The 12431-nt window shown below is 66.1% G+C and overlaps 1 protein-coding gene across 1 annotated transcript in view; it reads right to left on the bottom strand.

The window, feature by feature from the left end:
- The window catches only part of MEGF6 (multiple EGF like domains 6), a 79725-nt gene extending 67351 nt beyond the window's left edge, over window positions 1-12374 (bottom strand). The window contains exons 1-3 of the mRNA XM_029949006.1: window positions 12265-12374; window positions 8467-8601; window positions 4294-4403 (exon numbers count right to left, since the gene is read on the bottom strand). Of these exons, the coding sequence (XP_029804866.1) occupies window positions 4294-4403; window positions 8467-8601; window positions 12265-12374 (355 nt within the window). The remainder of the gene's footprint in view (window positions 1-4293; window positions 4404-8466; window positions 8602-12264) is intronic.
- Window positions 12375-12431: the final 57 nt, after the last annotated feature.

Below are 12431 nucleotides of genomic sequence, written 5' to 3'. Positions count from 1 at the left end.
TACAGGCCACAGAGTTTTTCTGGCTCCCCTGATACCCCCCGCTGCCCCCACCCCAGGCAGCAAGAAGGCCTGAGTGACCAAGATGGGCCAGGAAGCCGGAGGAGAAAGCTCTGGGTGGTCACTCCACAGCGTCCTCCCCGGCCGTGGTCATCTCCGAGGGTCTGCTCAGAGTCAAGGGCCAGGCTGTCCTACGCACCATGGGCACACACGGGGGTCTGGAGGGCTCCAAGGTCCTGGGCCCCCAGTCACGGCCTCCAGACCCAGTTGCCACTGTCCACGCACCCAGAATCTGATGCCCTGTCACCGCGCTCCCCGACTCCCCAGGGCCATCTGCCCTCCACAGCAGACCGTGTCCCTGTCCCACTCGGACCCTGCCCTGTCCCTGCCCCGGGGCCCCTCAGAAAGTGACCCTGTTTGGAACGAGAGTGTTTGCAGGTGTGACCGAGGTAGGACCTGAGCCCACCTGAGCGGAGCAGAGAGGGAGGAGGGGCTGACTCGGGCAGGGAGGACGGAGGGAGGGGATGAGCGGCCGCCCGGCCTTGCCTGCCAGCTTTCCGGCGTGTCCGTCCAGGACAGCAGCTGCGGGGGCCTCTGCCCGAGAGCAGCCCAGGGCACCCCGTGGCCCCACACAGACGTCTGTCCAGGGGACCGGCTGCGTTGGTGTCTCCCAGAGCCTGCTTTAAGGACAGTCTATCGTTCTGACTTCGTTGTGTTTTCTTCCTTTCTTTTTAAAGACAGAATTGGTTTGGAAAGCACTAGTCTTTCTCAGGAATCCTCAGGGCACGTTGGCGTGTTTCCCGCTCTGAGAAGTCCTGCAACGATGGGACCCGCATAACTGTACTTCACGCGGAGCTTCTCGGACCACAGAACCCCTTCCCGCCCCACGTCCATGGTGCGGCGCCCGGCACCCACTCGGGCCTCGCCTCTCCATCCTGCGGCCTTTTCAGATGCCGGGAGCCCTGCCCTGTGACCGGGGAGGTAGATCGGGGAGCCGCAGAATGGGTTCCTGGCACCCCATTCCTGGGTGCGTCCATGCCAGGGTCAGGCCAGACACCCACCTTCACACGCAGGGCCACCTCGGATGAGGGGGTGCCAGGACCCAGGGCATCGGGGGGTCTAGGCAAAATCTGCCCCTGACTGGGACAGACGGGGGATTGAGAGAGCAGGGCAGGGAGGCGGCCCCCGGCAGCAGAGCGGGTCGGCACCGGGCTGCCCTGGGGGCGCACGCATGGGGGGCCACGCAGGCCTGGGGAAGCGCTCTGGCCACCAGGCCACGCCGCCCCACCCAGCGAGCGTCTTTCCTTTTTGGTCACCTCCAGGTCACATGCCGCTCAGCGGGTCTCGGAGCAAAATCACAGCGGCCATCAGGAGCCCCTCCCATTCTCCCACAGGGCACCAGGCCTCCTCCTGGATCCCACACAAACACGGGGGCCCTGACGGCGGCCCACACGGAGCTGCGCTTCCGGTCCGGAGGCGGGTGCAGCAGGGCGGGGGCTGCCCCCACCTGTACCCACCTGGCCCCCTCCCCTCCCCCTGGGCTGCAGACAGCCTGCGCTGGGACGGAGGGAAGGTGCCGGAAGAGACCGGAGGAATGGCAGAGGGTGAAGAACTGGACAAGGTCAGAGGGTCCTGACTCCCAAGGAAGCAGGCGCCCCTCCCACGTGGGGCACCGGTCAGCGCTCACACCGGGAGCCCAGAGGCCCCGCCCCAGCCCTGCCGCCACAAGCAAGCCCTCAGGGAGGGGGCCAAAGCAGCCACCCCAGGCTCTCACCTGACCCCCCAGGGCAGGGCCTACTGCTGGGGGGTCTGGGGGCTCTTGACCCCTGCTAGGCCTGGGAGAGGTCGCAGCAGGAAGCACGCTCCCCGTGCTCGGCCCGCCTTCCCCGGCCAGGCGGTGCTCCCACGTGTGCTGCTGCCCCCCCACCACCGCTGCACTTCCTCCTGCTCCGGCCCCACACCCGCCTGTCTCCCCTGCCCACCTGCACCCCGAAGCCCCAGCGCATCAGCGTCCTTGAGCAGGCAGCCTCCCCGTGGGCAGAGCCCGGAGCTCAGTGGGAGCCCAGCGACAGAGCACCGGGTTCCGGGCTCAGGATCCTCCCCATGTGGACCCCCCAGCCCCCAGGCCCTCCCTCCCCTTCCCAAGCCAGCAGCCCAGACACCGGGGAACAAGTGGGTGTCCGGAGGGACAGGATCACAGAGCTTTTTCTGGAACATTCAAATAAACAGATAAAACCCAAACCCAAATAAGTAAACCCTGCACTAAAAATGATCTTTTAAAAACAAACAGTTGAGGGGCGCCTGAGTGGCTCAATAGTCGGGCGTCGGACTTTGGCTCAGGTCATGATCTCATAGTTAGTGGGTTCGAGCCCCGCGTCGGGCTCTGTGCTGACAGCCCTGAGCCTGAAGCCTGCTTCAGATTCCGTGTCTCTCTCTCTCTCTGCTCCCCAAACCCACTCGTGCTCTGTCTCTCTCTTTCTCTCTCAAAAATAAATAAGCATTTTTAAAAAATAAGGCAAAAAAAGCAGTTGAGAAAGCCAAAGCCTCAAGTTCAGGACACATGCAGAGACCAGGTGACAACCTGGGCCGCCAAGGCCAGGCCCTGCGGCTTCCCTGGCCCTGCCGCAGGGATGGTCACTCTGGGACACAGGTGGAACCACAGGTGACGAGACTCCGGCTCAAGAGTCGGGTCCTGGGAGCGCTGCAGTGCAGACCTTGGCCTGCACCCGGGCTCCCCGCCCCCCTGGCCCGAGACAGTGTCCACACCACTCCCCCCAAACCAGGAAGCCAAGCCCAGAGGGCCCCTCCCCAGCTCTGGCCAATATGCGGCTGTGCATTCACGTCAGTTCCCAGGACCAAAGGCCGTGCTCCCCAGCCCCACCCCGCACCTCCTCTGCTGCCCCGTCATCCACCAGATTGGGAGGGCCGCCTCTGGCAGGCCCAGGAGCTCCGGCCTCACAGCGGAAACCGGGGGCCTGCGCTTTGATGTCTGCCCTGCACCCCCACTCAACAGACCCCTTTGTTTTCCCAGAAGCTAGAAGCAGGGAACGTACACATCACCGCGATCAGAGAGCCTGGGGAGAAGGGCCGCCGCCGGGCGCCGAGGGGGGGTTGGCCGGCATCCAGGTGTCCCCCCCCACCTCAGGCTCTCCTGCCCACAAGGGAGGAGGGGCTGCTTCCTCTCCTCTTCCCTCCTGCTCCCTTCCTGGGGAGAATTACTCACTTCCTCTCCCAGAAAACTACCCACTGCCTCTCTCTTCCCTTCTCCGACTGTAGCCCGTGTAGAAAGTCTCTGCTCCTGATCAGCGGCCCCACGTTTCCCGTGTGCAGAGGGACCCGGGGGCAGAGACAGGCTGGAGCACGGCCCCTGAAGTCTGGTTCCCATCCCAGCAAGGGGAGCTGGGACCCCCAGCCGCCCCCACGGCCTCACAGCAGGGGGCGCCACGGCCTTGTTTCAGGGGGGGCCTGACCTCTGAGACCACCTCCCCCAGGGAAGGGACGCAGCCTCCTCTTACCTAGTCACCCCAGCTGCCCACCCACCTGTCCCCACACCCTCCTGTCCCCGCACCCTCCTGTCCCCGCACCCACAGGCCAGGAACAGCTTCCCAAACCCCCTCCATGGCCGGCCTCCACAGCCATGAGCCTCATGCCTTTCTCAAAGCAAAGGCGTCACAGTGGGGCTCGAGTGTGCTGACACACGGCTCCCCGTCCCTCCTGCGCCGATCAGGACCCCCCCCCTCTCTCAGAGGGAGGTAGGACAAACCTCCACTAAGCACCTGGGGAGACTGAGGCCCAGGCTCTAGGACGGGAGGCAGAGCAGGAGCTGCTGTCCCGCATGTCCGCAGAGGCCAGGGGCCGATGCCCAGCCCAGGCCCTCCTGGGAACACGGGGCCCAAGGACCCAAGAGCAGGGGTGTGGCTATGGTGGACAGACGGGTTAGGGAAGGGCTCCACGACAGGGCCCTGAAGAGGCATCTGAGCCCACAGACCACCACGTGGCCCCGGGGCTGGCCTCAGACCCCCTCCGGATGCCAGGACCTGGCCAACAGCCCCCGCCCCCCGCTCAGAGCCCCCCACCAGCCCTCTTTCCTGGTCCCCTGCCCACATCAGCCTGTGGGGCTCACTGCTGCTCTCTGATGATTCTGCTTTAACAGCCTGGGTGGGGGGAAGTGGGGAGCTCTCACGCTGTGGGAAGTGCCACCAAGTGCAGAAACAGGGTCTGCACCCCCCCACGCCGGGGACATTCCCTTTAGACGTGGCCTCTTCTGGGGCACAGATTTTGGGGGAGGACACTTACGCGAAAGGCAGCCCTGGTCTCCAGGCTGCTGGCTCCACCCGGGGCAGCACCTGAACACGGTCTGTGCCTCCATGGCATACACCTGCCTGTAGCCCGTGTAGTAGATGGTTCTAGAAAAGAAGGAAGAAGGAAAACGTTTACCGTGGAGGCACCAGCTCTGGTGGCACTTCCCACTGCTTTTGGCTCTCCCCCACCCACCCCTCCCTGCTCCCTTCATGGCGGAGCAGGTCCAGGCTCCGAGGTGGGGGGACGGTCTGCGCCCGAAAGCGGAGCCACGCCCGCATGAAGAGGGGCAGCGGGGGACACGCGGCTGCCCAGGAGCCAGCACCAGTGGCCCCGGCCAGCTCTGCCCCCTTCCCTCGCCACCCCCGCTGGGCCCGGCTCCGAGCCAGCATCTGGATGGGCACAGCACCCCACATCTGGCTCTTATCGCCAGGCCAGGTTTGAGGGCTTTGGGGTCAGACTTGAAATGTCTGGCCAAGGACCGAGAGTGCCCAGCACTGGGCAGGCTGTGCCCCGGGTGGTGCCAGTTCAGACCCCAGGCTCTCAGCCCAGCAGCGCACCGGAGAAGATGGGCCTCTTCCCCACCTGCGAAGCAGAAGGCTGAGCCAGGGACACGAAGTGACCCGGAGAAGAGCTGTGGACAACCGCAGAAGGACCAGAGTGTGGTCATACTCAGCTCAGAGGTCAGAGGGGAGCAGGCAGGAGAGATCCTCAGGGGACAGGGTGGCCAGGGCCCGACCCCCGTTCCTGCTCAGGATGGAAGTAGTTCTCACAAAGGCTGAGCGGAGAGCGGCAGAGCCCCAAGTGGGAGCTGAGAGGGACCCTCGCCGGAAGGAGGTACCCAGGTCCAGCCCGTAGGAGGGCGCTGACTAAACCAGGAAGAGACCAACTCCCAGGGGCTGCCCCAGGCCACCTGCAGCTCCAGGCACCTCAGGGCCCCCCTGTGCGCAGCGGGCCGGCCAGCACCAGCCTCCAGCCTGCTTCTCCGCACACCAGCAGCCCCCACGGGGTGGCCTTGGTGGAGCAGTAGCCCAGGGGTCCACCTCCCGTCGTCCTGGGGCTCAGCCCACAGCTGTGACTGAGGAGCTGGAACCAGGGAGGGAGGCAGAGGTGCCTGGGCTCCACATCGCCCACACAGCCCCCCGTTTCAGCAGCACCCCACAGCCCCAGGCTCCACTTCTGCCAGCCTTAGATTTTGGAAGGGTCTCTGCCATTCTAGAAAGTTCCATCCTGTCTTCTTCAGAGAGCAAGTTACGACAGCTCAACCATCTGACCCTGCCAACCTTCCCAGGGCAGCTGTCCGGATTCCGGATTGTCCCTCCTCATCCCTTCCCTGCCCACCTCCACCCTCACCTGGTGATGGTCAGCCAGAGGATAGCTCAGTGCCCCAGCCCGGCCCCTCTGTCTTCCTCCAGAGGAAAGACCGCTGACCTTATGTGGAAGCGGGGTCTTTCCCAATGGAAACAAACTGAGCGGAGCCTGCACTGACTTAGGGCGTCCTCTGAAGATGGAACTGGTCACAGACACACAGGGTGGGGGGGAGAACGCCGGAGCCCCGCCCCCCAGCACGTCACAACTCATTACAGCGGCCACAGGAAAGTAAGCAGGACACGGTGCTCACCTGCCCTCGGGTCCGTGGCCGTGAGGTCCTTGCGTCCACGGGACGGGACTGGTCACGGGCCACGGCGGGCATAGGATGGGAAGGGACAGAACTGGTCACACCCTGGGGGATGGGAAGGTGCAGGGAGGCCGGGGAAGAGGAACGGAGAGGGGAGTAACAGGGAGCGAAAGGAAGGAGGTGACCTGAGGCCACCCCTGCCCCACCGCTGTCTGTACGAATGGTGACCAGGACCCGACCAACAGCCGTGGGGTCACAGACCCTTGAGCCCCGGGAGCGGCCCGAGGGCCTGGACTGCCGTTTCCAGGTGAGGAAACCACCTCCTGCCCGCCGGGGCTCGGCTGCCGGGAGCCGTGGGAAACCCGAGGCCACCCTGGGGACCAGGACCCCGCAAACAACCCAGGGCCACTTCCCGGAAGCGTGAGCTCATGCACGCCGCAGACAGCAGCCCGGGACAGCTCTGCGAAACGCCGCTTTGGCAGGACATGAAACCCCGGCCTGCAGAGACGCCGGCCGCAGCACTGGACGGGGTTTGGCAGAGCACACAGCGCTCAGCCCTTCCTTCGTAAATATTTATCCCTCTCCCGGGGCTACGTGCTGCTGCTCGCGGTCGCCCGGGGAAGGGGGCCCACCGCCCGTCTGCCCCCGCCCCCCCCCGCCCCTGTGACAAGGTTGGAGGGCCCACTGCCCCTCGCTCCCCTGCAGCCCACACCTGACACCCCACATGTGGCCACCGCAGGGGAGCTGGCTTACAGCAGGGCCAGGGGCGACGGGGGGGGTGGGGTCAGGCCGGGGTGCCCACATCCACCTCCTACAGGTCCCTGGGCGCCCGGGCCACAGGCCAGGGGACTCCACGGAGCGGGGGCCTGGAGGGACCGATTTCGTGAGGTCTCCACGTCCTCCGAGCACCTTCCCTCCCCTTGCACGGGCCACACCCCGAAAGGACAGGGGCCCTTTCAGGACGCCTGGGGAGCCCCTCCCCCGGGCACAGCCTGGGCTGGCGGCTGGGTTGTCAGGGAGACCCTCCTGATGCGCCAGGGATGCGGGGGATGCGGGGGATGCGGGGGCCTCGGCGCGTTCCTGGAGGATGAAGCCACAGCCTCGACGGCCACGGGAGGGGCGTCTGCAGAGGCGCGGGGCTCGCTGCAGGGAGGACACACCCACTACCATGCAGCAGGGCCCACGCAGGGGAAGCGGTCAGCACAGGTCACGGAGGCCCAACAGAACACGAGGGGGTGAGACACCTCTCATCCACGTGGGGTGGAGGGCCGTGGGGGGACCAGCCCACGTGGCTGCACTCCAGGCCAGGCACCCAAACTGCCCCCGCTGAGCCCGGTCACCTCAAGCCGGGCCAGGAGCGGATGGCCAGAACTTGTTCTGCACGCGGCCCCTCCCGAACCTTCCCAGGAGACCCCAACACAGAGCCCAGACCACCCCCCCAGCGCGGCAGGAAACATGGCAGAGACCCCATGGCCTGCGCCCCCCTCGACTGGGCAGCAAGGCCCTCGAAGACAGTGGGACTTTCCCCCCAGGGCCCCAGACGCCCGCCAGGAGGCTGAGGCGCCCAGATGCTTCAGAAAGGCTGCCCCGCCCCCACCCAGGCCAGCCTGGGGACCAGCAACAGGGAAACGGGGGGGGACAGCCCGCCCTGGGGGGCTCCCTGAGTACACACATCCTGCAACGCTCCAGCCTTGGCACCACAGGGCCCTTGGCAGCTTCCAGAAACAGCACCCTCCCCACGGATCGCTGTGGGGACGCGGCTGACGGAACCTCATTCCCGATCGGTGAACGCCGTGTGGCCGCACGAGAACGGGGCCTGCACGGAGCACACCTCCTTCTGCCCTGGGCTCCCAGCGCCGGGTCCCCCGACCTTCGGGCCTGAGGCGCCACCCTGTGCCCCACAGCACGGGCAGCGGCGCACTGGCCCAACGGACACTCTCCCGGCCACCGCCAAGGGCGGCGAGCGGAGCTGGCACCCCACGTAGATGGCACCACGCAGGCAACCCGCAGAGGCTGCGCTGTGAGGCTGGACGCCAAACCCCAGGTGAGGGCCGCTCCCACCTTCCCCGCCTCACAGGGGTGCTGCCAGGGGGGCGCTGCCCGCGCTGAGGACCCCCCCGCCGCCCAGCTCAACAGTCGGGCAGATTCCAGAGACAGGAGAGGTGTGCAAGGGCACTCCTTAATTTGATTTTGAAATAAAATCTTGAGCAAGAAACGGTTTGGCGCTGGCTCCCCCAGGAAGGAGGCCCAGGGGCTCAGCAGGCCGGGCACCCCGCTGTTCCCCTCTCGTGTGGCCGCCCCCGCCCCCAGCTTCCCGTCTTGGCCACGGGATCCCCATGCCCCTCGGGGCCCCCCTCCCAGAGTCCCTCCTCCCTGCAGACCCCTGGGCAGCAATGCTCGGGCTGGGAGCTGCCCCACGGGGACGGGAGGAGTCTCGGCACGAGGCACAGGGCAGCGGGAAGGGGCGTGGGCGGCCCTGGACCAGGACAGCCCCCCCCCCCCCCCCCCCGGCCACCCCGCCGACACACCGCACCAGGGCCCCCAGCACGTACCTCCGCTCGTGGCTGACGCACCACGCCTGCCGCCCGCAGCCCGCCTTCCACACGGGCACGGCCCGGCTAAAAGCCTGCAGGCACGGCTGGCTTCGGCTCACCAAGGTCAGCTCCTGCTCGGCACACACGTGCGGCCTGGGACAGAGGACAGGTGGTCAGTGGGCCCCGGTCTGGGGCATGGAGCCAGCGGGGGTGGGGTGCACACAGGGCCCGTCCCCGCGGGGGCCCCTCCCAGGCTCAAGGTGTGGGAAGAGGACGGGGGGGGGGGGGCCACAGGGCCGCACCCCATCCTCCCTGCAGGGGGCCCATGCCACCCACAGTGCTGTTCTAACTTTGCCAAGACAGGGGGCCTGGGGGCCAGAGGGAACAGTGACCCGGACCCTGCGAATGTGTGACTCCCTTCCCAGGCCCCCACGTCCCCAGCCATCCTGGCCTCAGAGATGTCCCCTGAGCTGTCCCCGCTGAGCACACGGCTGGGTGGGTGGGGGTTCGCTCCAGGCAGGATAAGGCAAGTGGGGAATGTTGGGGCACCTCCGGGGAGCATTAAGGGGGTGCACATAGGAGCCCTGTGATGTCAGTGGCTCCTCAGCGCCCTTGACCTCCCCCCCAGAGGTGAACATATGGACAGGAGCGTGCCTCGCTGGGGAAGGAGGTGGTTGTTGAGAAGGCAGAGGACACAGCAAGGGCTCTGGAGGCTCCGGGAAGTGGGGGGGAGGGGCAGCTGCCCCCGGCCGCCCCCGCCAGCCCCACACAGGCAAATTTTGGGAGAGAAGGCACAAAGTTTGTGAGGCCAGCCAGATTCCACAGCCTCTGAGGAGGGGGTTGAGGGGTGGGCTGGCCTCTCTCTGAACACTTTCAGAGTCACACAACCCTGTGGGATCACTCCCGCTGGCCCCTCTCCCATCCCCCGGTCACCTGCCCAGGCTCCCCCTCCACTCCGCTGGCCTCCAGGGGTGACGGCTGCATTGATCTCCCTGGGCGGAGTGGGGGTGGGGAGGGTCCAGCCCTTCAGAACTATGACTTGGGCCAATTTTTTCCATCTTTGGGGCAGAGGAGGTGGGATGGGGGAGGGAACAGACACAGAGATGAAGTGTCAGCCCCAAGTGGCAGGACAGCCACATGCCTGTCCTTGCACTTGGTTCCTGATTCCCATCTGGGGAGGCAAGGCAGTTCCCAGACTACAAAGCAACCACAGCTCGGTGGGACATCTGCTTCTGAGCAGAGAGGGGCTCCTGGAGGCTGGGGGGCTTGGCCCCGAGCCGAGGTGATGGTGGGCGCTCGAAGCATCCCTGCAGGGCAGGCAGGTCCAGGCCAGCAGGCTCCAGGATAAAGGCCCCGGGGTGAGGAGTGAGGGGATGGAGAGGGGGGGAAGCAGGGTGGGGAGGGAGAGGCAGCCAGCGCCGCAAAGCTGGGGAAGCCCGGCTTCGAGCACAGCCTGGTCCGGAAGAGGGCTAGGCTCCCAAGGGGTGTCTCCGCCACATCTGTTTTTACAGGCTCCCCTTTGTAACCTGTGTGCGCCTCTGAACACACATCCCCCAGACCGGGTGCAACCCTTGAACTTGGAAGCCTGCAGGCTCAGACCTCGGCCAGTTGGAGCTCCAGTGTGCAGGGACACTGTCTCCCCGTCCCCAGACCCAGCCAGCAGCCTTGGGCCAGCCCTGTGTGTCGCGAGCAGTCACTCCAGGCCCCAGGAAGAGAAGCCAAACATCCTTCCGACGGAAATGCACTTCAGAGGCAGAAATAAACAAATAAATAAACACGTGTCGTAGAGTTTTCAGTCTGGACACGGTCAGCCAGTGGGAGCCCAAGAACCAGCTACAGGCTCCCACACGTCCACAACGGCCACCCCTGGGCCATGGGTCAGTGAGATCCCTAAGCCATGGCACCCCTCTTCTCTTTGTGTCCCCCAGAGGCCCACCAGGAGCACAGGTCCTGGAGCGCCGGTGGGGAGGCCCGGGCCGGCCCTGCGGGCTCATCAGCTCTCCCCCAGGGGAGGGGGCAGGAGGCGCAGGAGCGGAGCGCACAAAGCACTTTCAGGGACCCTGGCTGTCATCTCAGCCCCTCCCCTGCTCCTCTGGGGTACAAGGACCAAATTCTGGCCCTTCCGGTTCCCATGCCTCTGGGGTCCAGCAGGAGGGTGCCCTCTGAGTCATGCTCTGCGGACTTGGGGAGCTCAATGCCGCCTACCTCGCGTGGGGGCACGCGCCAGGTGCCTCAGAGACGACCAGGGACAATGGGGCCGTGGAAGGTGCACCGAGGTGTCACAGAATGCAGCCTGCCCAGGGCCATCAGAGCATAGAAGCCCCAGCCAAGAAACAGGTACACGGCCCCCAGAAGGGCATCTACTTGGACACGTGGGAGGCTCCCTGAAGAGGAGGAAGAAGGGGAGGAGGAGGAGAGCAGAGGAGGCTTTGGGGGAAGCAGGAAGCAAGAGGAGAAGGTCTCCGGCGACCCGCTGGCCGCTGGTTTGAACTGCTTGCGGCAGATCGGCCGGAGGCTTCCGGGAGCCCTGGGGACTCGCCTACCTCGGGACACAGGCCTTTGGCTCCGCTCCTCAGGGGCTCAGGGTAAGGGGCCCAGGAGGGGTGACAAGCGTTTCCACAAGCACACTGGAGCTGAACCCCCTCTTTGGGAGGAGCCCTCCGTGCTCATCGGCTGAGCAGCTGCCCCCCTGCCCAGCACCTTGGAACCGCCAGGAGCCTGGGCCTCTGGAAGCCCCGCTAACGAGGCAGGCTCTAGGCAGGCTCGGCGGCCCAGCGCCGCTGTGCTAATCCCTTCCCAGGCTGCAGCTTCCCTTGCACGAATGAGCTCACTGGGATCACAGGAAAGAAAAATGTCCAGCAGAAGTCATGCAGAGCTGGGACTCGGGCCACTCACATTTCTGGATGCAAAGGCCCCCTTCCTGCCTGGGGCAAAGCAAGACCCAGGGTGGGGGATGGGGTCCCAGGGTACGGACTTACAGACACACACACACACACACACACACACACACACACACATGCCCTCAGCTCTGCCTGGAAGTGACCTGGAAGTGACTATCCTGCACGGCCAGGTGCACTGGGCCCTCTGGCCGAGTGCTGAGCAGGGGCCCTAACCCGGGCCACTTGCCTGGGTCTTTGCAGCACTGGACAGGCCACCCCCCCCCCACTCCCGGGCCCAGCACTCTGCAGGAGCTGTGGGCTGGGGGCCACCAGGAGGCGCCTCCCCTCCTCCCCCTCCTCTCTGGCTCACTTTGGCACCAGCTCTCCTGTGAGGCCAACACAGGACCTATCTGCCTTTAAGAGAGACCACTAAACGGCCCATTGGGGAATCAGCTTTCAAAACTGAATTCATCTCCGCTGGCTCCCTGACCCTCTCTTCCTGCCCATTCTGGTGCTGAATTCCTTCTCCTGTCTCTCAGCCCCAGCACGCACGTGTATAACACATAAACCACGTCCAGGCCCCCCAACCCCGTCTGGGCCCTCCCCGCCCCTGCACTGGCCCCCCCCCCAGGCCCCGCGGGCAGCTTTGGAAGGAAGTGAGAAGGGGCTGCTTCCTTCCTGCTCCCAAGCCGGACCCTGCCCGCGAGGACCCCGACTGGAGGGCGGCATCGGCCAGGGCGCACGGTCGCACACTACGGAGTGGAGGGAGCCCGACAGGGTAAGGGGACGAGGAAGTGGCGCTGCCACGGAGGCTCCCCCAGACCCAAGCCCCGACCCCAGTCTCTTAACCATTCCCTCCCCAGGGGCGGCAAGGAGCCCACCTTTGTCAGGGCCCCAGGGACAAAGCTGCTCAGGGGCCCGACTCTCCGCTACTCACATGCCTGGCTGCAGGCGGGGCAGGGCGCCCGCGGGACCCGCGGGGAACAGCAGCACCAGGGCCAGGGCCACGGCGCGCCCCGCCGCCCTCGCCTCCGGAAGGACAGGCATCGTGCCCGCCGCCCCGCGCCGGCGCCCTCCTCCGGCCCCCAGCTCACTGGGCGTCCC

The sequence above is a fragment of the Suricata suricatta genome, chromosome 8 (assembly GCF_006229205.1).
Source record: "Suricata suricatta isolate VVHF042 chromosome 8, meerkat_22Aug2017_6uvM2_HiC, whole genome shotgun sequence".
Classification (NCBI taxonomy): Eukaryota; Metazoa; Chordata; class Mammalia; order Carnivora; family Herpestidae; genus Suricata; species Suricata suricatta.
This window is presented reverse-complemented; position numbering and strand designations above follow the sequence as displayed.